This window comes from Oryx dammah, unplaced genomic scaffold (assembly GCF_014754425.2).
Source record: "Oryx dammah isolate SB20612 unplaced genomic scaffold, SCBI_Odam_1.1 HiC_scaffold_21, whole genome shotgun sequence".
Classification (NCBI taxonomy): Eukaryota; Metazoa; Chordata; class Mammalia; order Artiodactyla; family Bovidae; genus Oryx; species Oryx dammah.
In genome coordinates, this window is record NW_024070205.1 from 43,322,408 (window position 1) to 43,350,184 (window position 27,777).

Genomic DNA, 27,777 nt, shown 5'->3' on the forward strand with positions numbered 1-27,777 from the left:
GCAGGGAGATGATACCATTAATCATATAATTTCACAAGTATTTTAATTATAGTATCATCACAATTTTAATTAAGTATTTGTGAAATTATATGATATATATCAGAGATCATGGAATGAATAAGCTGAAATATAGGTTGATATCTGAAGTTTGAAATATGTTTATCCAGAGAAAGAAAGGAAAAACTTCAAAAGTTCTCTCTCACCCTACAAACAATATCACATTTTATCCTTTTGAGAGCTTATGAATGCCATTTTCCACTACAGAAATTCATACAGTAGAATCACAGTTGGAACAGTGGAAGCATTATGTCCAGAAACTTCATTTTTTCACTTCATGAGGTCACAAAGCATGAAGCATTGAATAAGGGTCATCATGCTTGATTCAACATAGCGTCAGTCAACAACTTGCCATGCAAATTCCGGTCAATAGACAAAGTTTGACCTGAGATGGCAAATCTCCTTATCAGTCCTGGTTGTGCTCTGTTACCAAAGCTGTTTTGCAACTTTCCAGAGGTAGTTCATTGTGTTTGTTAGCAGAGACTCTTCCCCATAAAGTCTTTTTTTCTTTTGGCTTTAGGCTGGAATAATATGATTACTCACAGGAAGCTATTTCAGCTTTTAACATTTCTCAACTCTTGATAATTTTCACACTCACATCCTTTTTATCAACAGAATGAAAGTTCAACCTATTAAATATTGGTTATCAGTGTCAAAAGGATATCCTTTGTGGGGAGTGGGGGCAAAAGATACAAGAGTCCTATGTTAAGCTTTTCACTAGCACAAGGGTCACAAACATAGATGCCAACAGCAGCCAGGAAGGAAATTCAATGAAAAACTGAGTCCAGTAGAGACTGGTGATCAGATAGCCAGTGTCCAGCTGCAGGGGGCAGCCAGGACTCAGATCCAGCCAAATTCTATGCATAAATTTGTCCCACTGTCACCTTGATCTCTAGGTTTTATTTGTTGTTATCCCTTCTCCAGGGATCTTCCCAACCCATGGATAAAACCCAGGTCTCCCACATTGCAGGTGGATTCTTTACCAGCTGAGCCACCAGGGAAGCCCAAGAATACTGGAGTGGGTAGCCTATCCCTTCTCCAGTGGATCTTCCTGACCCATGAATCAAACTGGGGTCTTCTGCATTGCAGGTGGATTCTTTACCAGCTGAGCTACCAGGAAGTCTCTATTCTTTAACAGAAATGAGCAATCCAGATTCTTACATAATATCTCCATATAGTTCAAGTTGATATCTGATTTAACACTATGCAATTCTAACAGATATACACCTGAGCTTAGACTTGATGATCTTGCTTCTAGCCCATAGGAACCTTAAATCTTAAGAGTTCAATACGTTCATTGAGCATCTTCTCCATGCCAGGTACTGTAAAAGCATCAGAGATACTAAAAGAAGTAATCCAGCACCTGTCTTTGAATTGTTCATATTCTAGTGATAGAAATGTGCATGGTACAGTTAATTATTATTTATTAGAAAAAAGAAATTAATCATATAATTATACATATATTTAATTATAAATTGTAATGAGTGCTATAAAAGAAAGAAAAGACACAGTACAATCAGAAATCAAGGAAGAAGCAAGCTTACATTTAAGTTGACATCTGAAGGATAAGCACACATTTATCCAAAGAAAGAAAGGGAGGAAGAACATTTTAGGCAAAGGGAATAATATCTGCAAAGATTCTGAGCTAGGACATGATTTGGCATGTCTGGGAAACTAAAAGATGGTTCGAGTGTGACTGATACACAGTAAACAAGGAGAAAAGTCACATATGTTGAGAATGGAGAGAAGGGCTAGATGATAAATGGACCTGTGGTTGCTGTTAGGGATTTTGAGAAATAAGAGGTCACTGTCAGGATTTTAAGCAGGAGCATGGCAAAGTAAGATCTGTGGTTTTAAGGGATCCTTCTGTGTACAGGCTGGGAAATAGACTGTGGGGTTCTTCTTATGCCAGAATCCCAGTGACCAGTTAACAGGCTAATTCTCAAGTCTAGACTTGTCCTACAGTGATGGCTGTAGAGAGACACAGAGAAAGTGCAAACTTGGAGTATATTTTAGAGATAGTACATTGCTGTGGATTATAAAATATGCACAACAGAGAGGTATAAAGGAAGATGATACTGGATAGGCAGACTGGGTAAACTCATGAATGATTTCAGCTGCCTTAGCAACACAGTCTTTATCCTGTGGGTAAGACAAAACCCTTTAAAGTTTGATGGAATGAGTTGACACAGTTGGATTTGTGTTGAGCTTATAGTAACTGATTCAGTTTCCTGTCTTCAAAAGACTTTATGGTCCATCCACAACTAGTCTCCCCCCCCCCCCATGACATAAGTTTAATCATCAACAATAACTGGCAGCTTCTGAGGGTATTAAAGTACATCTTTATTTCTTATCTCTAAGGCAAATGAAATCATGACTATGATATTATTTCATTTGCTTGCATTGTCTTTCATACATTGAATGGCGTCCTATGGAGAGCGGGTCAGTAAATCTAGATATAACTACTCAACTCTTCTATCTTATGATTTCCATGCTTAGAAGCTCACATGGTACAGCAGTACATGCTCCTGCAGCAGCTGAATGTCCCACTGCTGATGAGCACAGATGCTGTTTCCCACACCCATCTGGCGAGCCCAAATATATGCTGATTCCATGCAAATTCACACGAGGAAAGCAAAACATAGAGACAGAAAGCAAATCAGCAGTTGCCTGTGTCTAGAGAGTAGGGGAAGGTGTTGACTACAAATGGTACATGGAAACTTCTTGGAGTAATGGAATTGTTCTGGACCTCCATGGTGATGGTAGCTATAGAACTGTACATATTTATCCAAATTTAGCAAATATTGTACTTAAAATTGGTGAATTGCATTGTTTGTAATTTATACCTTGGTAAAGATGATGAAAGCGTGAGGGAGAGAGAAGGGAGAAGGAATAAAGAGGAGAAGAAAAGGAACAGGAAAGGGGGAGGGGAAGAAAAGAAATTAACCATTTGTTTTCCCAAAGTGCAGTCATTTCAGTTAGAGTAGTTTCCATTGGCCTTTTGCTCCATCATGTTAAACATTTTAGCCCTTTTCTCTGATCCTTAATTTCTACTCACATTTACACTCTAATGGTCTTACCTTCCACCTCAAGGTATTTATTGACTGTTGTACTAAACAAAGATAACTAAATCCCAAAGAGAAATTCTGGTACCAGTCGATGATGTGAAACTGTCACCTAATTAAATGAGGAATTCCTCAGAAGAAACTGCTCTTCCCTCTTGTTGTCTGACATCTACCTCTGCCCTTCCTGTCCTCAGTTGCTCCATCTCTAGCCACATCTTCCTTTTGTTGCTGAAAACGCCACCCAACCTCTGCTCTGCTTTTACTCTTGAGCATCACAGTTCCCTTTCTTCAATAAGGAAGACCATTTCTATATCCTCCCCCATCTCCCACCAGTATGGAACGTTGAATACACATGAAAGTCTTACTGGTGGGCCTTCTAGGTACACAAAGGACTGAAGTAAAGCATGTAAACTTCAGACGGTAGATGCATTTCATAATCACAAGAACAACTCGACTGCTAGACTCTGAGACTCCGGGGAAAGAATTGGGATAATCAGATGGTAGAGATGAGATAAAAGGGCTCAGAGTGGCATCAATCGGAAAGAAGACATGAAACACAGAGTGAAACAGTATATAAGTAGATGTGAATGTACTTACAACCCATGCTAACAGGCGACTGAGTATATCTTACTTATGGACTGGGAGAAAATATTTGCAAAAATATCTGCAATCTCCAAAATGTATAGACAGCTCATACAACTCAATGACAAAAAAAAAAAAAAAGAAAGTCAAAAAACGGGCAGACCTAAATAGACATTTTTCCAAAGAAAATGTACAAGTGGCCAATAGGCACATGAAAAGGTGCTTAACATCACTAATTATCAGAGAAATGCAAATCAAAACTTCAATGAGCTATCACCTCACCCAGGTCAAAGTGGCCATTATCAAAAAGTTTACAACTAACAAATGCTAGAGAGGGTTTAGAGAAAAGGGAACCCACCTACACTGTTGGTGGCAGTGTAGACGGTGCAGCCACTATGAAACAGAGCACAGAGGTTCCTCAAAAAACTAAAAATAGAGTTGCCATATGATACAGCAATCCTACTTTGGACATATATCCAGATAAAACTCTAATTTGAAAAGATACATGTACCCTAATATTCATAGAGGCACTATTTGCAATACCCAAGCCATGGAAGCAATCTAAATGTCCACTGACAGAATGGATAAAGATGTGGTATATATACATCTATCTATCTATACATACATACAATAGAATACTGCTCAGCCATAAAAAAGAATGAAAGAAGGTCATCAGCAGAAACATGGATGAACCTAGAGATTATCATACTAAGTGAAGTAAGTCAAACAGAGAAAGACAAATATGATATTACTTGTATGTGAAAATCTAAAATATGATGCAAATGAACATTTTTACAAAATAGACTCACAGACAGAAAACAAGCTTATGGTAACCAAAGGGGAAAGAGGGTGGGAGAACAATAAATTAAGAGTTTGGGGTTAGCAGATACAAACTGTTGCCAAGTTGCTTCAGTCATGTCTGACTCTGTGCAACCCCATAGACGGCAGCCCACAAGGCTCCCCCGTCCCTGGGATTCTCCAGGCAAGAACACTGGAGTGGGGTGCCATTTCCTTCTCCAATGCGTGAAAGTGAAAAGTGAAAGTGAAGTCACTCAGTCATGCCCGACTCTTAGCGACCCCATGGACTGCAGCCTACCAGGCTCCTCCATCCATGGGATTTTCCAGGCAAGAGTACTGGAGTGGGGTGCCATTGCCTTCTCCGAGATACAAACTACTATATATAAAATGAATATGACAACAAGGTCCTACTGTATAGCACAGATAACTATTTTCAATATCCTTAATAAACTATAATGGGAAATAATATTTTAAAAGACATACATATGTAACAGAATCATTTTTCTATTCACTAGAAACTAACATAGCATTATAAATCAACTATACTTCAACAAAAACTTTAAGAATTTTAAAAATATTGGCTGTCTTGTCAAGAATCATAGAGAAGACACAGCCCATCCTCATATTCTGTGATGATTTCCTGATCAAAGCTTACTTCTTTGATTAAATTTAAATAATAATTATTTAGACACACTGGAAAATTAACTTGCTAACCTTTAAATAATGTACAAGTAACACTTCTTGTTCACTTCAGATCACCATAGACTCAGAGTTTTTATAATTACACAGACAGAGAAGTGGATCTAAGTGAATCTTTCCACATAATGAAGGTTTACTATAGAAAGGCACAAACACCTTCATTGAAAGCTTATGTTCCTGCAGATTTGAGAGTAGTGAAAAAGTCTCAGAAACTCTTCAGATGTTCTCATGGCTTTTACTTCTCCAGGTGCGTCTTACTCTGACCACACACTCCCTGTGGAGAAGAAGGATGATGCTGTAGCTCCAGGCCAAGAATATACCTATGAGTGGAGTATCAGTGAGGACAGTGGGCCCACCCACGATGACCCTCCCTGCCTCACACACATCTATTACTCCTATGTAAATCTGGTAGAGGACTTCAACTCTGGACTGATTGGACCTCTGCTTATTTGTAAGAAAGGTAAAAAAAAATTCAATGACAACAAAGATGTTGGACTGGTAAGGAGCACTGTCATGAAATGAGGTTGGAAAGTGCCTTGGGATCTTTTCATAAATTAAGAGAAGGGTGCAGAAACCAGATCATTGTTTGACACTGGTATTGGAAGGGTGGAATCTTCTCTTTCTTCAATCCTTCCTTCATCTTGGTCCAGGGAGTCTCTCCCAAGTAAATCTTTGTCTGAGAGTATGTTCTGCTGCCATGCCCATATGATCTGTAACATTTACCTCAAGGCCAACCCTTTTTGAAAGTATACAGCAGCCTATATACTCTGCTGAGAGTCCTTGGAAAGAATTTCAATTAATATACCTGAGGTTTGGGTTGGTAATTTGGTCTATAAATACACAAAACTCTAAGTTTCTTTCTTGTAAACAAGCTGAACACTTTGGGTGGTAGGTTTCGAACACACTCAATTGACTTTATAAGAAATTTCATTGGCTGGGCTTCTTAAGGAGTAAGCTGGATTATTTTACCCCAAAGAATTTATCCCATCCCATTTTATTTTATTAAAATAAACAACCACAACAAATTTCACTGTGGAAAACAATATGATGGATTCAGCATCTGTCTATCCATATACACATACCAAACCTATATAACATTCCTAATTCATTTATTCAGTATGCAAATATATATTTTCATTGCCTGGTATACAGAAGATACTGTGATGACACTGAAAAAGATTTTAAACTTATAAAAGTCTCTTATTTCATTTTATTATCAGCTGCATTTTTTTCCCTCATGAGAATAGATTAATCTTGACCCTCTCAACCAATTCTCTATGTCTCATTACAGATACTAGCAAGATGGCTCTATTAAACTTAGAGTGTGATGCTTTTACCAGATGAGCTATGGGACCTATATATTGATTTATTGACACTGGAAGAAATGGCTACTTTATAAAGTCTTGACAGTCATCAAATGTTTTCTCTCTGTGTCAGATCAAATTTACCTTTAAAGTCCCATTCCTCAAGGCTATCAGATGTCAGAGGAAACAGGTGGTACCAGGATTTTAATAAGCGTTCAATCATTATTACTTGATAGGTGCTATTTTTTATAAGAATGTCTCACAGTAGACATCGGTATGATTGGCTGCTTATCTAAAACACTGCCATCTAGGAATAGCTAGAGTCTTCTGACTTGGATGTTATTAAAACTATGTCTTTTTTCACAGGCGCCCTAACCGAGGATGGAATGCAGAAAATGTTTGACAAGCAACATGTACTGATGTTTGCTGTGTTTGATGAAAGTAAAAGCTGGAACCAGACATCATCCTTAATGTACACAGTCAATGGCTATGTGAATGGGACGATACCAGGTAATACACAGACTGTGTTGAAAAACTAGTTGAAGCATTGGTCCCATTGTTTCGCTAAGGCCCTAGGGAAGTTGACTATACTATTTTTTTTAACTTCTGATCTGAAAGGTCATGTAATCTAGTTTAGCAGTTCTCAAGATTTTATCATCCTATTTAAAAACAACAAAAAAAAGCAAACAAAAAAAACTAGCAAGTACAACAGACAAATTAGAAGCTAAGAGAAGCATGTGATCTTACTAGATATCATGCTCTGAGCAGGTTTCACCTGCATTTCCAAGAAGACCTCCAGGATATCACCTTGGTCTTCTTCAGTGAATTGTGTGGTTCCTGCTGCACGGTGACCATACCTTCCTCCAGAGAGGAAGCCTTAGAGGACAGAACTCAAGGTCAATCCCTAGCAGGAAAAGTGATGCAATGAAGACACAGTGAAGATGACTAGGAGACTAGGAGAAATATCCAGTATATGAACATACTACCAGCATTGCAAAAGATGATGAATGAGTAATATTCAATGACATCTGGGATATTTTTCTCTTCATTTGCATGTAGACTCTTATGAAAAAGCAAAATTATAACTATTGTTAAGAGAAAAAAAGTTGACCCTCATCTAAACCACCTCTGCTTCTCTCTGATAGAAATGACCTAGAATCAAAGATCCTGTGGAGGAAAAATGGGAGAAGTGAACATATTACTTTATTAAATAAACTATGTTTCAAAGCACTAAGCTTCTCAGAAGCTACTCTCTATATCTGAAAATCACAAATGGCTTCTCTTACTAAAAATAAAACTTGTCAAGAGTTGAGGTCTGGATATTGCTTTTAAATTGTGTTCCATTTCATTTGATTCCATCTTCCCAGTCCGGTCTTTATACTCATGTGACTCTGGGTTTTGATTCAGAGTTTAAACTTAGTTAACTGAGCACATCTGACCTCACACCTTGCTCACTTCTCTACCTTAGTGTGGGGTTTTTTGGCAGTTAACTGTCTCAATGTACTTTCTTACAAAAATGGGTTAATCATCTATCCCGGTGCAGAGGGTACTCAAGAATGTTTTTTTACAGATAACATAGCATGTCTAGTACTATGGGCCTTAAAGGGAGTGGTAAAAAGAGAAACTGTATCTGTGTCCTGGAAGAGTAAATTGTCTGTGCAAATGCAGAGAAGCCAAAGTAACCCATATGAAAAAAATAGCAATTAATAACTCTATGTGGGCATAGAACTTAAGAACTTATAGTTGAAAAAGACAGAGTAGTTGGGGTTAAGAAGGGCAACATAGGGAAATGTCATTAGTAGAAACAGAAAAGTTAATGCTTGTTAAACTGCCTTATGGAGCAGTACAAATTGAAAAACGATGATAAATGCCAGCACAGATGTATAAAAGGCTCAAACCAATATGAGCATTGATTTGAGACAGATAAATTCCTCCACCAAAGCCTCCTACCTTCCAGCTTCTTGTTCTCACCCATGATACCAGGAAATGGTCTTGTTACAATGGTCTAAAACAGACAAGCCCTCAGCCCCTCTTTATGTGAGGGACTGAATCATGGCCCCACAATCTAATATCAAGTGATTATAGACCTGAAATTTAAAACCCAAGCCAAGGATAGAAGCCAAGGTTGGAATCTCCTGCAGAGCAAATTAGCATTTTCACGGTCACTGTGGGAGCAAAGAAGGAGCCAAACAGCTTTTGTACTCAGTTCTCATTACTCCATCCATGAAACGCTCCCAATGACCCAGTATAATGAGGATTTACCCACTGCATATTAAGGAGATCCTATAACCCACAGAGTAACTCATTGCCTTGTCATTAAAATAATCAATCAGTGGGTAAAGAAACAGTGCATGCTTGCTAAGTCACTTCAGTCGTGTCTGACTCTTTGTGACCCCATGGACTGTAGCCCACCAGGCTCCTCTGTCCATGGTATTTTCCAGGCAAGAGTACTGGAATGGGTTGCTGTGCCCTGCTCCAGGGGATCTTCCCAACCCAGGGATCAAACTTCCATCCCTTACGTCTCCTGCATTGGCAGGCGGGTTCTTTACCACTACTAAGCACCACTTTGGAAGCCCAAAGAAACAGTATAAACTCCTTAAAGTATCTTCACTTAAACTTGACCCCTAAACTCAGCCCTATTGGAGGTTTGCCCCTTAAACTCAGCCCTATTGGAGGCTCTGGCAACTCCAGCTGAGCCCAGGTTGGTTGTAGAGTGACCAACTACTCAAGCTTGCCCAGGACTTTCTCAATTCTAAAATTGAAAGTTCTGTATTCTGGGAATCCCTCTGTCCTTGGTAAACCAGAAGTGTTGGTCACCTACTTGCCTCTCTCTTTGGATCTTAGCAGTCCCTGTGTTTCTGAGCTAACATCCTCCATCTCTGGGCTCCTAGTGCCACTTATTGCAGTGAGTTGTGACTGCTTGTTTGTTCATAACTCAGATGTCTGCTTTTCTAGGGAAGGTACCGTAGTGGGAATGTTTTATACCCCCAGAATCTTGCATAAGGCCTGATGCAAAGCAGATGCTCAAAACGTATCTGGTGAGTGAATTCTTTTATCACAGGCTGCTGATGACCTGTATTGGCCCCCATCTCTCCCTCAGATATAACAGTCTGTGCCCATGACCACATCAGCTGGCATCTGATTGGAATGAGCTCTGGGCCAGAACTGTTCTCCATCCATTTCAACGGTCAGGTCCTGGAGCAGAACCGTCGTAAGATCTCAGCCATCACTCTAGTCAGCGCCACGTCCACAACTGCAAACATGACCGTGAGCCCTGAGGGAAGGTGGACCATAGCTTCTCTCATCCCCAAACATTTTCAAGGCAAGAAATTCTTCCACAAGTCTTGCTTATGAATGCAGGATCCTTCTTTCTTCCTATCTAGGTACTAACTCTCTCATTCTTCTTTCTCCGTACAAGCTGCCCACGCTCCAGACATAACATTTCTTGGTCCTCAGAAACAAAATTTAGATACTTTGCTCTTAGACTTATAATTTGTTAGTTGGGGATGAAGGAACTAGAAAAATTGACAAAGATTTTTTAAAATGATGCAAAAGCCAACAAGATCTCTACTTCCTTGAAAGGAGAAAAGAGGAAGGAAACAAGAACATATGTGCAGATATTCTTTCTTGGGGTATTCCAGTCAAACTTCTGTAAATTTATAGAAAGACCAAGTTATGGATAGTGAAAAAGTTTTAACATGAAAAGACTGTCTTTCATAACAAGATGAGCACAAAGCAGAATCTAACCAGCTGAAGATTTTAAAGGACATCAGTGAATTCTGGTGGGAAAAAAAATCAACTTAGGTTGTTATATGCTATCAGGTAAACAAAATAATGCTCTATTGCACATTGTTGCTTTAAAACTGTTAGGAGGAAGGTTCCTGTACATAAAAGTAAATATCACTATAGGAAATCATTGTGTTACCAAAATAATGTGTATAAAAGCAAGACATACACGAAAGAGACACTTCTGGGATCATTTCAGTTTTTGTTCAAACTGAGCGGTCAAAATTATATTTGAAATAATGAATTGTCACAATATTCCTGGAAGATAGAGTCCCAAATAACAATGAAATAATAAAACTAACATTACTGAGTTTAGGTACTTTTGTCTTTTTACAATTTCATACAGTATATATTAGTATTAATATTATCTTAATTTTACAGATGATAGGAAAAATGAGAAATTGACAAGATCTAAGTCATAAAGTTTTAAGATGTATGGCAAAACCAATACAATATTATAAAGTAAAAATAATAATAATAATAAAAAGAGTCTGGAAATTACACAAAATTTTTCTCCCTTGAGAAGTACAAAGAAAACCTTTCCAATTTTTTCCCCCTAACCCATCCTCTCTCTTTCCTTTGCTTTTTATTCTTGCCTTCCTCACTGTACTAAAATAGTTTCAAACCAAAATGTTCAAAAGTTTTCTAAGTACTATATTCACTGTTCTTACTGAAAACTTCCACAAATTTATATAAAAGATTTGCATTTCTATCAGCCTTTATTTCTTCTCTCAAATTCTTCCATTTTCCTTATGTTCTAACTCAGCTGGGATGCAGGCTTACATAGACATTAAAAACTGTGCAAAGAAAACCAGAAATCCTAGGAAACTAACTCGAGACCAGAGGCGGCACATTAAGAGGTGGGAATACTTCATTGCTGCAGAGGAAGTCATTTGGGACTATGCACCTATAATACCAGCAAACATGGACAGGTGAGTTTGGAGGGGTTCTTACTACTATGCAAATGTTCACGACGTGGTCTATAGTGCCCTAGACTCATAGGGTCCTGGATCCATAGGGTGAAATGTCATGAGTTGACAACTTTCAAGGAAATACGTGTATTGGATTTCATTTTCAAGTCAAACTGAAATTACTCCATACTCACCAAGAGAACTCAGCATGATAATAACTATAGTCCTAGGAACAACAACAATAATAATAGCAGCTACCACTTGTTGAATGCTTCCTATTGTCAAGCAGTGTAGTAAACCTTTCTAAGAGCTTTAACTCCACAATTAGAAACAGCTCTTATTTATTTTAGAGATTAGGAAATGGGAGAGCTGGATTAAGAAAATTAGAAATTCAAATAGCTCTTAAACACTTGAAAAACACTCAAGCTCACTCAAGAGAGATATGCAAATTATTAATAAACTTCTGTGGAATACTGTTTTTCACCTATCATCAGACTCACAAGTTCAGATGATATAATCTAGTAGCAAGACTCTAGGAAACAAGCTCTATCATGTGTTACTGGTGAAAGAGTGAACTGGAAAACCATTCTAGAAGATAATTTGGCGGTATGTATTAAAATTACAAATGCATATATCTTTTGACCCAGCAATCCCACTCTGGGAATTTACTATATAGATTCATATATTTGCTTACAGGTGAAATGAAGTATGTACAGGATGGTCACAGCTGCACTGTTAGTAGTAGCAAAGGCTTGGAAACAACCTATGAAAGTGAAAGTTGCTCAGTCGTGTCTGACTCTTTGTGACCCCATGGACTGTAGCCCACCAAGATCCTCCTTCCATGGGATTTCCCAGGCAAGAATACTGGAGTGCGTTTCCATTTCCTCCTCCAGGGAATCTTCCAGACCCAGAGATTGAACCTGGGTCTCCTGCATTGCAGGCAGATTCTTTACCATCTGAGCTACCAGGGAAGCCCTGAAACAGCCTATAATGTCCCTCAATAGGAATGTATGAGTGTATTCACACAATGGAATACTAGGCATCTGTTTTAAAAAGGATGCAAACATTCTCTCTCTACTAATACAAAAAGTTCTCCAAGAGATATTTTTAAATTAATAAGTCAAGGGAACAAGATGGTAGAAGAGCAGATTCCCCTACTTGTATCCCCCAACAAGGGGACACCACAGAAATACAAAGGAACACAAGAGACTACTACAAACAATATATGCCAACAAATTGGATAAGTAGCAGAAAGGGAAAACGGTCCTAGAAACATGCACTCTACCAAGACTGAATCAAAAAGAAACAGAAAACCTGAACAGATCAACAAGTAAGAAGATCGAATCAGTAATCAAAAACCTTGAAATAAAAGAAGCCCAGAGCCAGATGGCTTCACAAGTATATCATACATGAATCCTCAAACTCTTTCCAAATATTAAAGAGTAGGGAACATTTCCAAACTTATTTTACAAGGCCAGCATTACTCTTATACCAAAGCTAGATAAGGACATTATAAGAAAAAAATTACAGGCCAATATCCTTGATGAACATAAATGTCAAGTTATCAAAATATTAGTAAACTGAATTCAATACCACATTGAAATGATCATAAACTATGATCACACCTCCTGATTTCAAACTCTATCACAAAGCTATAGTTATCAAACAGAAAAATAATGTCATAAAAACAGACCCATGGACCAAATGAACAGAAGCAAGGACTCAGAATAAATATATAGATGTACAGTCAATTAATCTTTGACAAGGGCACTAAACATACATAATGGGGAAAGGATAGTCTCTTCAACAAATGATGCTGGGAAAACTGGATATTCACATGCAAAAGAATAAAATTAGACCCTTAGCTCATTACATACAACATATACAAAAGCTAAGTAAAAATAAATTAAAAACTTAAATATAATATCTGAAACCATAAAACCCCTGGAAGAAAACAAAACAAAGAAGCTCTTTGCCAGTGGTCTCAGCAATGATTTTTTTGGCTATGACACCAAAAGCACAGGTAACAAAAGCAAAAATAAACAAGCGGAGCTACATCAAACTGAAAAACTTCTGCAAAAGAAACAACAAAATGAAAAGGTAACCAACAGAATGGGAGAAAATATCAGCAAACCATGTATCTGATAACAGGTTAATAGCCAAAATACTGGGTTGGCCAAAAAGTTTATTCAGGTTTTTCCACTATAAAAGGAACTCATGTAATTCAATGGCAAAATAAACAAATGAAAATAGCCTGATTAAAAAATGGGCAAAGTACTTAAACTGACATTTTCCCTACAGAAAACATAGAAATGGCCAATAGGTATATAAAAAGGTGTCCAGCATCACGAATCATCAGGGAAAAATCATATCCTTGATGAGATATCACCTCACACCTGTGAGGATGACTAGCACGCAAAAGAGGTAACAAGTGTTGATGAGGGTACAGAGAAAAGGGAATCCTTGTATTCTGTTGATGAAAATACAAATTCGTGCAGCCTTTATGGAAAGCAGGCTTCCCTGGTGGCTCAGACAGTAAAGAAACTGCCTGTAATGCAGGAGACCTAGGTTCAATCCCTGGGTCAAGAAGATCCCCTGGAGAAGGGAATGGCAACCCACTTCAGTATTCTTGCCTGGAGAATCCCCATGGACAGAAGAACCTGGAAGCCCATGGGGTTGTAAAGAGTTAGACACAACTGAGTGACTAACACTTTTACTTGTGGTAAATAGTAAGGAACTTCCTCAAAAAATTAAAAATAGAATTACCGTATGATCCTGCAATCTCACTTCTGGGTATATATCCAAAGGAAATGTAGCATATACTATCGAGGAGATGCCTGTATTTCCATGTCCACTGCAGTGCTAATCATGACAGCTTAAACATGGAAACAACCTAAGTGCCTATCAGTGGAGATATCTATGTGTATGTATGTTACAATTATATGTGTAATAATTGAATATTATTCAGCCTTACAAAAGAAGGAAATCCTGCCATGAGCAATAATATGGATGAACCTGCAGGACATTAGGCTAAGTGAAATATTACAGACACAGAATGACATATGTGGAATCTAAAGTTGAACTCATAGAAGCAGAGAGTATAGTGGTGGTTGCCAGGGGCTGAGAGGGTAGGGGGAATGGGAGAAGTTGATCAAAGCATACCAATTTTCAGTTTTAAAATGAATGAGCTCTGGAGACCTAATATAGAGCATAATATATTAACTACAGTTAGTAACACCATAGTTAATAACATTGTATAATATTCTTGAAATTTGTTGACAGTAGATCTTAAGTGTTATCAAAATTAAAAAAGATAAGCAACTAGGTGAGGTGACAGAAGTGGTTATTAGCTTGATTGTGGTAACTCATATACTCATATACAAATCATTATGTTGTAAATCTCAGATACATACATTTGTCGGTTATATTTCAATAAAGCCAGAAAATGCAACAAAAAATTCAAGGTATGGTACAGAATATGCAAATAGCTCCCTTTTGTTAGAGGCATGAGAGGATAAGAATAGTTATATCTGCAAGTCATATTTGCATAAAGATGCTCTGGAATTGTCTACTTGAAATGAATACAGATGAGTATTTAGAAAATGCAGGAAGAGTTAGGGAAGTGGGGTTAAGAAAAAAAAAAAAATCCAGATTGCTCTGTAGCAGCAATCAGTGCTTTTTATTGTATAGAATAAATCCATAAAATGGATAAACTCTATTATGGAACTCTGCCTTTACAAGCAAAGGCAATAAAAAGGACCAAGGGGGAAAGTAGTTCATGTTACCTCCCCTAAATCATTTATTGCAGTAGCTACAGAAGACAGGTGAAGGCAGTTGGTTTTCAGTTGGCACCGGGATTGGGTGGATGGTGGAAGGGATAGCCCAACAGTACAGAACTATGTTTAATAAAGACAGTAGAAACTTCCCAGAGTGGGAATGTGTTCTTTTAGAGATGGAGAAATACCTGGAAAGCCAATTGCTTGTTGTTTTAGTCACTAAGTTGTGTCTGACTCTTTTGCAACCCTATGGACTGTAGCCCTCCAGGCTCCTCTGACTGTGGAATTTTCCAGACAAGAATACTGGGGTGGGTTGCCATTTTTCTCCAGGGGATCTTCCCAACCCAGGCATCAAATCCACATCCCCTTCATTGGCAGGCAGATTCTTTATCACTGAAATTCTTAGCCACCATGGGAGTCCATAGGAAAGCCAACAGGATACTATAAATTAAGTGATACCTAAGAAAAATTCATAGTGTATCTTATCCTTTCATCCAAGTAGACCTTTCAGAGATAGCTACTCTAGAAACCGGAGAGATAGGAAAATGTAAGTAGCTGCTTCTAACCAAGATTATGACTTTATCAATGGTGGAGGAGACAGATCAGAGGTTTCTAGTTTTCCAACTAGAGAGAAGATATCAGGACTTTGCAAATCACACTAAGGTTTCCCTCCCTGCCCCCCGGGCGCGCCCCCGCCCCGAGAAAACTAGCATTTTATCTAATTCAAGTGCAGAACTTCTAAACATAAGGGTTTCTCCCATCCTACTGGGGTCTCTACTTGAGAAAACTATTTAATCTTTTGAACTTTATTTCACTTTAAGAAAATACAGATCTCTGCATTTGGATAATTTCTCAAACCGAATTGGAAAACATTATAAGAAGGTTGTCTACAAACAGTACCAAGATGACTCCTTCACCAAACGCCTGGAGGATCCCAGTAGCGAAGGAGATGGGATCTTGGGCCCTATTATCAGAGCCCAGGTCAGAGACACACTGAAAGTAAGTCACAGAAATACAGAACCATGGAAGAACTTGAATAGTGAAAAACAGATGATAAGTACTGGTTATTTATTTTTTTTAACGTGTCCATGTAATTTTTAATTCAAATGTGGTTTTAATTCTTTTTCATATTCAGGTGTATTATAGCCTATCTCATAATACAAATCATCTAAAATAGTTGATCAGATTATAAAGTAATAAACCAAGGAGCTGATGTAACTGGGGTGAAGGATAATGTGGGGAGAAAGAAAATAAAGCCAAGGATAAGTATGATGAAATACATACCGTATGCTCCTATAATGTCTGCAAATTTTGTCCTAGGCTTTCTAGCAGCCAAAATAAACAGGTAAATAGGTCAGTCAAGATTCACAGTAGTCATAAAAGAAGTACAATTTCCCCTGTTATTGAGACTTAGAGAAAGTTATCCTATGGATGCTTAAAAAGAGCATGCTGTGTGATGTGGCAGATGGAATCCTTGACCCATCTACAACTGGTATGATAAATTTAAAAGCTGCATACTTTTTATTTAATTATATTGGTTTTTAATTGATTGATGATTCTTTACAATATTGGTTTGATTTCTTTTTGGAGGCCTCGGGGTCTTCTGCTATCATTTAGAGGTTACTTGGTAAGAGTTGTTCCATATTTTCATGAGTTTCTGATGTATTTGTTGGGGGGGGGGCAGATGATCTCCCTGTACTCCTCGGCCATCTTCTTCCACTTCCTAAAAGTTGCATAGCTTTTAAAAATGTTTCTCATTATAGCTGAGAACATAACCAAATTGAATGAAAACAATTCATCAATGTGGTCTAAGCATGTAGTTCTCTGATGATTGGTCTCTGATGAATGTAAACTTTGATATGTGCCAGGAACACTGAGTGTTCCTCAGGCTGATTTCTTTACATGTTGTATCATGTCATCACCTTATCTTTTGGTAAGAACTAGACAGCAGAGAATTAAAAGTTGCAATCTTTGGCTAGATTCGAGGATGAATATAATCTGCCGATTAAGGATGACCCAAATGCTTTGGCAAGCAACCAACTAGAAGATAAGATTAATGTTGTTTTTTTAGATAGGGGAGGTTAATTAGGACTTCTGTGTGATGAAGCTGCTTCCTTCATCTCTTCATGGAAATGAACTAAGGATGAGTGAAGTTGCTCAGTCGTGTCTGACTCTTTGTGACCCCATGGACTGTAGCCTACCAAGCTCCTCTGTCCATGGGATTTTCCAGGCAGTAGTACTGGAGTGGATTGCCATTTCCTTCTCCAGGGGATCTTCCTGACCCAAGGATCGAACCTGGGTCTCCCACATTGTAGACAGATGCTTTACCGTCTGAGCCATATCTGCAGACAAAGCCAATTCTGTTCATTAAAAAATAATAATAACCAAAGGGCAGAAAGCCACCTTTCTCCTGTTTCTCTCTTCCTTCCCTCATTTCTGATCCCTTTTAGGAGCTCTTAGAAAGTATAAAGATGCCTCATTGGAAATTCAAGGTCTGGCTATTTGCTATGCCCCATCAAGAAGATGTTTTTTGAGGGACTTCCCTGGTAGCCAGTAGCTACGACTCTGCACTTCCAGTGCAGGGGACCCGGGTTCGATCCCTGGTCAGGGAACTAGAGTCCATGTGCCACAACTGAGAGTTTGAATGCTACAGTTATAAGACTCTGTATATCTAGAAGATTGAAGATCCTACATGCCCCATCTAAGAGCTGGTGCAGCCATGTAAATAATAAATAAATATTAAAGAAAGAAGAAGATGGCATCAAGGACAAGGGTTTGGGGGATCTGGCAGACTGGAGAAGGGAAGGAGCAGATTCGAAGGCAGATGTGGTCCAAGCCAAAAGGACAGGGAAAGGGAGATGGGGCTCAACTTGGAGAGGGTGATGTACCATGAGGAAAATGTCACTTCTAAGGTCAGACTTCTCTTTCCATTTTCCACCTTACTGTGTAAGTGGAACTCTCTCAAATGCCTCTGTCAGATGATGGGGAGAGGTTGCCCCTCACATACACAGTTATTAGTTTGCATTCACATAAAGACACACACACACATACGCACCATCCCACAAGTAAATATGCAAAGCTAGCATTGTCTGTTCTCATGATTGACCTTAAATCCTGAAATAATGGATTTGAATTAATTTTATAGATCGTGTTCAAAAATATGGCCAGCCGCACCTACAGCATTTACCCTCACGGTGTGACCTTCTCTCCTTATGACGATGAAGTCAACTCTTCCTCAACCTCAGGTGTGAATCTTTCACGTCTACTGAATGAAATACTGACCTCTGAGAGACTGTCATATTTAGTCCTACTGTCCTTCTTGCCTGTTAGTATAACTTGTACCATCAGATAGTATACATGTAGTGTGTCTGCTAAGTTGCTTCAGTGTCTGAGACTCCTTGTGACCCTAATGACTATAGCCTGCCAGGCTCCTCTGTTCATGGGATTCTCTAGGCAAAAATACTGGAGTGGGTTTTCATGCCCTCCTTCAGGGGATCTTCCCGACCCAGGGATGGAACCCGTGTCTCCTGTGTCCCCTGCATTGACAGGCAGGTTCTTTACCCCTAGTGCCGCCTGGGAAGCCCCAGTATACATGTAGGGGTATCCTCAGCATCACAACCAAACACTGCTCACTTCAGAGATTTTGTTTATTCTGATGACTACAAAGTATGATGTCCTTTGTTAGTGTAATAAGCAGCCTCAAGTGGACCAATATCTAATAGCTACAAGCTATCCAGAATAAAACATGGAAAATTCTGAAAGAGATGGGAATACCAGACCACCTGACCTGCCTCTTGAGAAACCTATATGCCGGTCAGGAAGCAACAGTTAGAACTGGATATGGAACAACAGACTGGTTCCAAATAGGAAAAGGAGTATATCAAGGTTGTATATTGTCACCCTGTTTATTTAACTTCTATGCAGAGTACATCATGAGAAATGCTGGGCTGGAAGAAGCACAAGCTGGAATCAAGATTGCCAGGAGAAATATCAATAACCTCAGATATGTAGATGACACCACCCTTATGGCAGAAAGTGAAGAGGAACTAAAAAGCCTCTTGATGAAAGTGAAAGAGGAGAGTGAAAAAGTTGGCTTAAAGCTCAACATTCAGAAAACGAAGATCATGGCATCTGGTCCCATCATTTCATGGAATTAGATGAGGAAACAGTGAAACAGTGTCAGACTTTATTTTGGGGGGCTCCAAAATCACTGCAGATGGTGACTGCAGCCATGAAATTAAAAGACGCTTACGCCTTGGAAGAAAAGTTATGACCAACCTAGATAGTATATTCAAAAGCAGAGATGTTACTTTGTCCACAAAGGTCCGTCTAGTCAGGTTTTTCCAGTGGGCATATATGGATGTGAGAGTTGGACTATAAAGAAAGCTGAGAGCCGAAGAATTGATGCTTTTGAACTGTGGTGTTGGAGAAGACTCTTGAGAGTCCTTTGGACTGCAAGGAGATCCAACCAGTCCATCCTAAAGGAGATCAGTCCTGGGTATTCGTTGGAAGGACTAATGCTGAAACTCCAATACTTTGGCCACCTCATGTGAAGAGTTGACTCATTGGAAAAGACCCTGATGCTGGGAGAGATTGGGGGCAGGAGGAGAAGGGGATGACAGAGGATGAGATGGCTGGATTGCATCACCGACTCGATGCACATGAGTTTGGGTGAACTCCAGGAATTGGTGATGGACAGGGAGGCCTGGCATGCTGTGATTCATGGGGTCTCAAAGAGCCGGACATGACTGAGCGACTGAACTGACTGAACTGACTGATCCAGAGTTCTGGACATCTCCCAGGAGGCTCAGTGGTAAAGAATGCGCCTGCCAATGCAGGAGCCTCAGGAGACACAGGTTCAATCCCTGTGTCAGGAAAATCCACTGGAGGAGGAAATGGCAACCTACTCCAGTATTGTTGCCTGGAAAATCCCATGGTCGGAAGAGCCTGGTGGGCATGGGGTCGTAAAAGAGTTGCATATGACTTAGAGACTAAACAGCAACAACAATTCAGAATTCTATCAAATGGAGCTTAATATAAAGAGAATATCCCTTTCTCAACACTGATTCTATTGAGAGCTCAATTATTTTAAATTACTCATTCATTTTTTACTTATTTATTTTCTTCATGAAATAATTTTGAAAATCAAAACCAATTTTGAATATATTTTCTTTTAGGCAGCAACACCATGATCAGAGCAGTTCAACCAGGGGAAACCTACACTTATAAGTGGAACATCCTAGAATCCGATGAACCCACAGAAAACGATGCTCAGTGCTTAACAAGACCATACTACAGTAATGTGGACGTCACAAGGGACCTTGCTTCTGGACTGATAGGGCTTCTTCTAATTTGTAAGAGCAGATCCTTGGATAAACGAGGCATACAGGTATTTTGTCTCTGAAGTAACCTTTCAGAAATTGAGAACTTCTGATGGGAATAGAGTAGTTCTCCTTGTTAAATAACGGGGCTTTTGCTTCTGAAGAACAGAGAATATTTAGTAGTCCCTCTTTAGCGTGAATATAACAAGGCTTATTCCTTTAGTTACTTTATTGTCTTATTTATTTCTTAGATAAGTCTTATATGGACTCTACTGGAGAACACAAGTCTACAGTGCTATAACAGTACTTTTTGTTTGTTTCAAATTCCAGATCTGTCCATACTGGCTACATGATAAGTCACTTAGTTTCTCTTTATTTTTTCCTTTCATCAAAACAGTGTTATTCCTTCCTAAAATTTTTGCAGAGCTGTTTCAGGGCTCAGTGAGACATCGCCTGGTAAAAGTGACTCTCGCAGGGCTTTGTTTACAATGGGTCCACAGATGTCTGAATTTGTGGCTCCACGGGCCCCGAGACCTGTGTGCCTTTGGTTTCTGAGAACTCAGTGTTGTAGGTAATCCATAGGCTAGGATGCTAATCGCTGAACACAGCACTTTTATCCTCCAGAGGGCAGCAGACATTGAGCAGCAGGCTGTGTTTGCTGTGTTTGATGAGAACAAGAGCTGGTACATTGAAGACAACATCTACAAGTTTTGTGAAAATCCTGAGAAGGTGAAACGTGATGACCCCAAGTTTTATGAGTCAAACATCATGAGTAGTAAGTCGGAGCATTCTTTTTGTCCATCAGTTTTTTATTCCCATGGCTGAAGTGTGACTGTATCAAGAGGCAGAGGTGTGAATTAGAATCCACTCACCTCTTAGTCTCACTTCCAGTCCAGGAATTTGGTGATGAAATTACTGGGTGATAAAGAAAACTTTTTATAGCAGGAGGTCAATGCTTGTTATCCTTTGACACCCTGTTGGTTTCTTGCTTCAAATGTGTGTGTGTGTGTGTCTTTGTGTGCGTGTCTGTGTTTGTGTGTTTGTGGGTGCATGAGCACATGTGCATGAACACATGCTCTGAGCCGGGAAGAACAGGGTGAAGGGTGGGGGTGGGTGAGGGAAGAGGCCTTGGTCAGAGGTATCTGAGGATTTTAGACTGGGTGCAAGGTGAACAGTCTTTATGCCCAGGGCAGAGACAAGGTAAATGATCTAAAGCTAGACTGTCAAATCAAACTAAGCAAAATGCAAACAGGGAGCCAGGAGTCTTAGAAAGCCAATCCGTGAAGAGGTTTGAAGTGAGCAGTAAGAAGCACAGAACAGAAAGAATAATCTGAGCCAAGATTCAGCAGGCTTTTTTGTAATTTTAAAGTCCATGCTCAAAGCCACTGCTATGGGAAGTCTAGGAGAAATTTCACTGAGCCAGCTGGAAGCAAACTTCTCCGCAAGGGTCAGGGTCCCTTTCCTCAGAGCTGGGAGTCACTGAGCTCATTTTCTCTCATAAGTAATCACAGAAAGGAGGACAATTTCTCCACAGTCTGTTCATATAATTTCAGATGACTGACAGTTGACGATTATTAGAACTGGCAGTTACCAGGAAATTAACTCTGAACAGGGAGTCAGCCTCAGCTTTTTTAGCTTAATTTCATTTTGGCAGCAAACCTGTCATAGTTCTAGACCAGTGCTGTCCATTTGAAATTATATATGAGCCATAAATACAATTTAAAATTTTCTAGTAGACATGTTAACATTAAAGGGAGAAAGGTGAAGTTTGTTTTAGTAATATATTTTATTTAATATATTGTAAATATTATCATTTAAACATATAATCAATATTAAAATTAAAGAGATTTACTTTATTTCTTGCTAAGTCTTGGAAATCCAGTGTGTATTTTATACTCACAGCACGTCTCAATCCAGATTATCCATATTTCAAGTACCCAATAGTCACTAGTGGCTAGTGGCTACCATATTAGTGCAGCTATAGACCATTTAGAAAAGCTTCCAGAATCAGGTGCAAAGTAAAAACATATTAGGTTAGCTATGTGATAAGTATTTAAGTGCTCACTAGTGCCAGGCATTATACTAGGATGAGGGTTATAGTGGTAACCCTGGCAGACATAGACCCTGACCTCATAGAAATCATCTGTGATTTTATTAACATGCTTAGTATATAAGTAAATACTGATACTGCCCCAAAATGTATCCCATTGAAAGAGAATGAAAATGTCTGAACTTGATAGCTGAATGCAAACTAGAGATTATATGAATGCTAAGATGGAGTAATAAAAACTGCAAAATATGCTAAATATGCTTTGTTTTTTCCCTGGTGGCCCAGAGGTTAAAGCGTCTGCCTGGAATGCAGGAGACCTGGGTTCGATCCCTGGGTCGGGAAGATCCCCTGGAGAAGGAAATGGCAACCCACTCCAGTACTCTTGCCTGGAGAATCCCATGGAGGGAGGAGCCTGGTGGGCTACAGTCCATGGGGTTGCAAAGAGTCGGACACGACTGAGCGAATTCACTTCACTTCACTTCACTTCACTTGTATTCAATAACTAATGCTTCAAGAATTTTCTTATATTATGCTTTTTCTCCAGGTAAAATTACTCTAGATAATATTCTAAATTGACCCTCAGAATATCTTTGAAAGCAGACCTAGAGTATAAAATATACACTTAACAAATGAATGAATAAATCAGTGTGAATGAAAGGCTTTGTTTTTATCCTGACCTTTCTCCCTTGGCTAACTTTAAAGAATAAGTTCTCATTGGAAAAGTCTGTGTTTGATGTTCAATCTGGTAAAGCTTATCCCATATAATCACTAAGACACAACCAGAGTATCACTGGGTTATCATTAGCCACAGTCCCTTTTGTTGGTATAGGCCTGATGTTTTAACAGATTTCACTCTTTCAGCTATTAATGGCTATGTGCCTGAGAGTATACCCACACTAGGGTTCTGCTTTGATGACACCGTCCAGTGGCACTTCTGCAGTGTGGGAACCCAGAATGACCTTTTGACCATTCACTTCACTGGGCACTCATTCATCTATGGAAAGAGGCACGAGGACACCTTGACCCTTTTCCCCATGCAGGGGGAATCCGTTACTGTCACAATGGATAATGTTGGTAAGACTTGGATATTTAGAGGGGCTCCTCTGCTCTGCCTGGTCTGCTGCAGCTCTTCAGACTACCATGCTTCCTGGGCTTCTCTCTCTGATTCCTGGTGGGCTTTCCTTTCAATACTATTCATGATTTCTGTTGGGGGAATTGATTACCCAAATGGGTCCAGTTCTTTATGTGCATTTCATTTATCCTTCTCTGGGCTAAGTGAGAAGCACAGATAAAAACAATAAAAGGATCAGGCATGACTTTGAGGAGAAAGTGTGAGCATTCAGCCACAGCACATTTCTTTTACCAAATGCCTTTTTCAGCTTTTTAAGACAGCCATCCCACACTAGGGCTAGCGATAATCCAATATAGTGCCTTAGAGGTGGGCTTCACAATAGCTGTCATGGGCTTTGGAGTTCATTAGATCCAGGCAAAACCTGCTCTGCCATTTGATATCTGTTTAACCTTGGACAAGTTACTCCACCTCACTGAGCCTCAGTTTATTAATCTGAAAAACAGAACAATAACACTTTACAGAATTGCTCTGACATTCTTTGTAATATGCACCAAGTGCCTAGGACTCAGTAGACAATCAACATGTTATATCTATGGAAGGTTTGCCAGGAAATCGCATACCATTTCAAAGAGATTCAGTATTGTCCTGGATCCACTTGAATTATTTATTCCTTAGAAATATCTAGATGTTTCTTATTTCTTGGGAAACAATAAGATGTTTCTTATTTCATCATCTTTCACCTAACTTCAGCTCTCTAACAAAATGTGCAACTCACAAGAGCTTTGATATTCAAAGACCACTTCCTTCTTGGGCTTCCCAGGTGGCTCAGTGGTAAAGAACTCGCCTGCCAGTGCAGGAGACATAAGAGACCTGGGTTTGATCCCTGAGTTGGGAAGATCCCCCAAGGGCATGGCAACCCACTCAAGTATTCTTGCCTGAAGAGTTCCATGGACAGAGGAACCTGGCAGGCTGTAGTCCATAGCATCCCAGAGTCGGACATGACTGAAGTGATTTAGCATACACGCACGTTTCATTCTTGATTCATCTCTTTTTGAACATATTCTAAAACAGGGACTCTCAAACTATTTGTGCTGAAAGGTTTTTCTCCCTAATCTGCACCGACCAATATTTTGGGTCCATATTCTGTCAAATGAGATCAATGTGCTGATCACACGGTTGGATGTCATGGAAATGTCAGATTGCAAAAAGGTTTCCTATACCCTTTCCTCTCGATTTCATTCCTTATGTCACTGTGGAACAGTAACCAGCAGTTCACAGATCAATTGCGGTCCACAGACCACAGTATCCCTGATGAAAGTTCACTGGAAATTATCTGCTACAATGGGCCATAGGGTTTTAAATATCTTTTTCTGTCCTCAGAGTTCTCTATTCTGTTTGTTTCTCTTTTGTAGGAACTTGGATGTTAACCACCATGAATTCCAATCCAAGAAGCAGAAAACTACGGCTGAGGTTCAGGGATGCTAAGTGTATCCGGAATGATGATGATGACTCCTATGAGATTATATATGAACCTTCAGGATCTACAGCCATGACTACAAGGAAAATGCATGATTCTTCAGAAATCAAAGATGAAAATGATGCTGACTCTGATTACCAGGAAGAACTGGCTTCAATACTAGGTCTTAGGTCATTCAGAAATTCATCACTGAATCAGGAGAAAGATGAGCTCAATCTTACTGCCCTAGCTCTGGAGAAAGACTCTGAATTCATTCCTCCAAGGGCCAACAGAGATCGTGGTTCAAATTCTTCTTTCCCAAGTCATGTTAGCAGGCTTATTGCCAACAACTTTGCAGAACCTCTGAAAACTCTTCTGCACCTGGAAGCCCCTGCGGCTGGTCCCCCGCTGGAACACGCTGGCTTAGATGAGAACTCAGCTCTCAACCCTCCCATGGCAGAGCATTCCAGCCCTTATTCTGAAGACCATAGAGAAGATCTTCCACTCTCAGATGTCACAGGGATAAGCCTACTTCCATTTGGCACAGGATTCAAAAATCAAAAACCTGCCAAACATCAAAGATTCCAGGTAGGAAGAGGCCGAGCAGCAAAGCATAGGTTCTCCCAGATGGAATCCCCAGCACATAAAACCAGGACACGTTTAAGCCAAGACAACTCTTCTTCTTCCAGAATGGGGCCCTGGGAGGACATTCCCAGTGATCTGTTACTCTTACAACAAAAGAATCCATCTAAGATTCTGAATGGAGAATGGCATTTAGTTTCTGAGAAAGGCAGTTATGAAATAATCCAAGATGCTAATGAAAACAAGACTGTTAATAAGTTGCCAAACAGCCCCCAGAATGCCTCAAGGACTTGGGGAGCAAACATCCCTTTCAAAAACAGTCATGGAAAGCAGAGTGGCCACCCAACATTTTTGGTAACTAGACGTAAACCTCTACAAGACAGACAGGATAGAAGAAATAGTAGATTGAAGGAAGGCCTTCCATTAATTAGGACACGAAGAAAGAAAAAGGAAGAGACGCCTGCATACCATGTTTCTCTATCTCCAAGGAGTTTTCACTCTCTGAGAGGAGAGGTCAATGCCTCATTTTCAGACAGAAGACATAATCATTCATTGTTACTCCATGCGTCCAATGAAACATCTCTTTCCATAGACCTCAATCAGACATTCCCCTCTATGAATCTTAGCCTTGCAGCCTCACTTCCTGATCATGACCAGACCTCACCAAATGACACCAGTCAGACTAGCTCCCCTCCAGATCTTTATCCGACAGTGAGCCCAGAGGAACACTATCAAACATTCCCTATTCAAGACTCTGATCCAACACATTCGACTACAGCCCACAGTAACACATCTCCTCCCACACAGCCCAGCCAGATACCCAACTATGACCTAAGAAACAAGGCCATCCCTACCGATGTGAGTCCAATTTTCCCTTCCTTGGATCCTGAAGTCTGGCAGACAGCTACCTCTCTAGACCTCAGTCAACCATCCATCTCCCCAGACCTTGGCCAGATGGCCCTTTCCCCAGACCTCGGCCAGGAGCCTCTCTCTCCAGACCCTGGCCAGACGGCCCTCTCTCCAGACCTCAGCCAGGAGCCTCTCTCTCCAGACCTTGGCCAGACGGCCCTCTCTCCAGACCTCAGCCAGGAGTCTCTCTCTCCAGACCTTGGCCAGACGGCCCTCTCTCCAGACCTCAGCCAGGAGCCTCTCTCTCCAGACCTTGGCCAGACGGCCCTCTCTCCAGACTTCAGCCAGGAGTCTCTCTCTCCAGACCTTGGCCAGCTTGATCTCAAGCAGACATCACCTCCTCCAGATCTTGATCAGACATCCCACACTTCTGAATCAAGTCCGTCATTGTCTCTTCCAGAATTTGGTCAGACTTTCCCTTATGCAGATATTGGTCAGATGCCATCTCCTCCACCAGACTCCACACTAAATAACACTTTTATGCCAGAAGAATTTAATCCACTGGTTGTAGTAGGCCTCAGTAGAGATGATGGAGATTATATTGAAATTATTCCAGGGAAGAAGGAAGAGAGCAGTGAAGAAGACTATGGTGAATTTGAATTTGTAGCCTATAATGACCCTTACCAAACTGATCTTAGGACAGATATCAGCTCCTCCAGAAATCCTGACAACATTGCAGCATGGTACCTCCGCAGCAACAATGGAAACAGAAAAAATTATTACATTGCAGCTGAAGAAATATCCTGGGATTATTCAAAATTTGTGCAAAGGTTTGACCAGTTCTTATATTCTCATTTTTTTCCACTAATGCTAAAAAAAGTAATTACAGCAGTCTAAGAAGATGATTTTGGACAAATCGTGCTAAGTATAATTTAGTTCCCCTATATAGTGCAACTTGGCTTATACTGTTTCCATTGTCAATTTCAAGATAAGCTTTTCCACTTCAGGTGACATCTGGACAACACAAGAGCCACTGCTGTGAGAAGTCTTTGATATGCTGTATTTAAATCAGCACCCTCCTCTTTCTTGCTCCAGTGCAGAGCCCAATCTATCAATGTTGTTGTTATGTAGTTGCTGAGTCATGTCTGACTCTTTGTGATCCCATGGACTATAGCCTGCCAGGCTCTCTGTTCATGGGATTTCCTAGGCAGAATACTGGAATGGGTTGCCATTTCTTCCTCCAGGGGTCTTCCCCACCTAGGGATTGAAACTGCATCTCCTGTGTCTCCTGTTTTGCTAGGCAGATTCTTTACCACTAGCACCACCTGGGAAGCGACTTACCAATAGCTATAGGATAATCAATATGATTTCACTGAAGTTGGCTTCAAATCTAAATTTGTGATGTAGAAATCTCTTTTTGCCATTACTTAACAAAAATATTTTTAAATTGTTAACTGATCAGTATGAAG

The 27,777-nt window shown here is 39.8% G+C and overlaps 1 protein-coding gene across 1 annotated transcript in view; it reads left to right on the top strand.

The window, feature by feature from the left end:
• F5 (coagulation factor V) overlaps positions 1–27,777 on the top strand; it is a 74,993-nt gene that overhangs the window by 20,891 nt on the left and 26,325 nt on the right. Inside the window, exons 4-13 of the mRNA XM_040263552.1 lie at positions 5,449–5,661; positions 6,872–7,015; positions 9,606–9,827; positions 11,058–11,223; positions 15,800–15,977; positions 18,124–18,223; positions 20,156–20,367; positions 20,924–21,074; positions 23,211–23,423; positions 24,834–27,138. Of these exons, the coding sequence (XP_040119486.1) occupies positions 5,449–5,661; positions 6,872–7,015; positions 9,606–9,827; positions 11,058–11,223; positions 15,800–15,977; positions 18,124–18,223; positions 20,156–20,367; positions 20,924–21,074; positions 23,211–23,423; positions 24,834–27,138 (3,904 nt within the window). The remainder of the gene's footprint in view (positions 1–5,448; positions 5,662–6,871; positions 7,016–9,605; positions 9,828–11,057; positions 11,224–15,799; positions 15,978–18,123; positions 18,224–20,155; positions 20,368–20,923; positions 21,075–23,210; positions 23,424–24,833; positions 27,139–27,777) is intronic.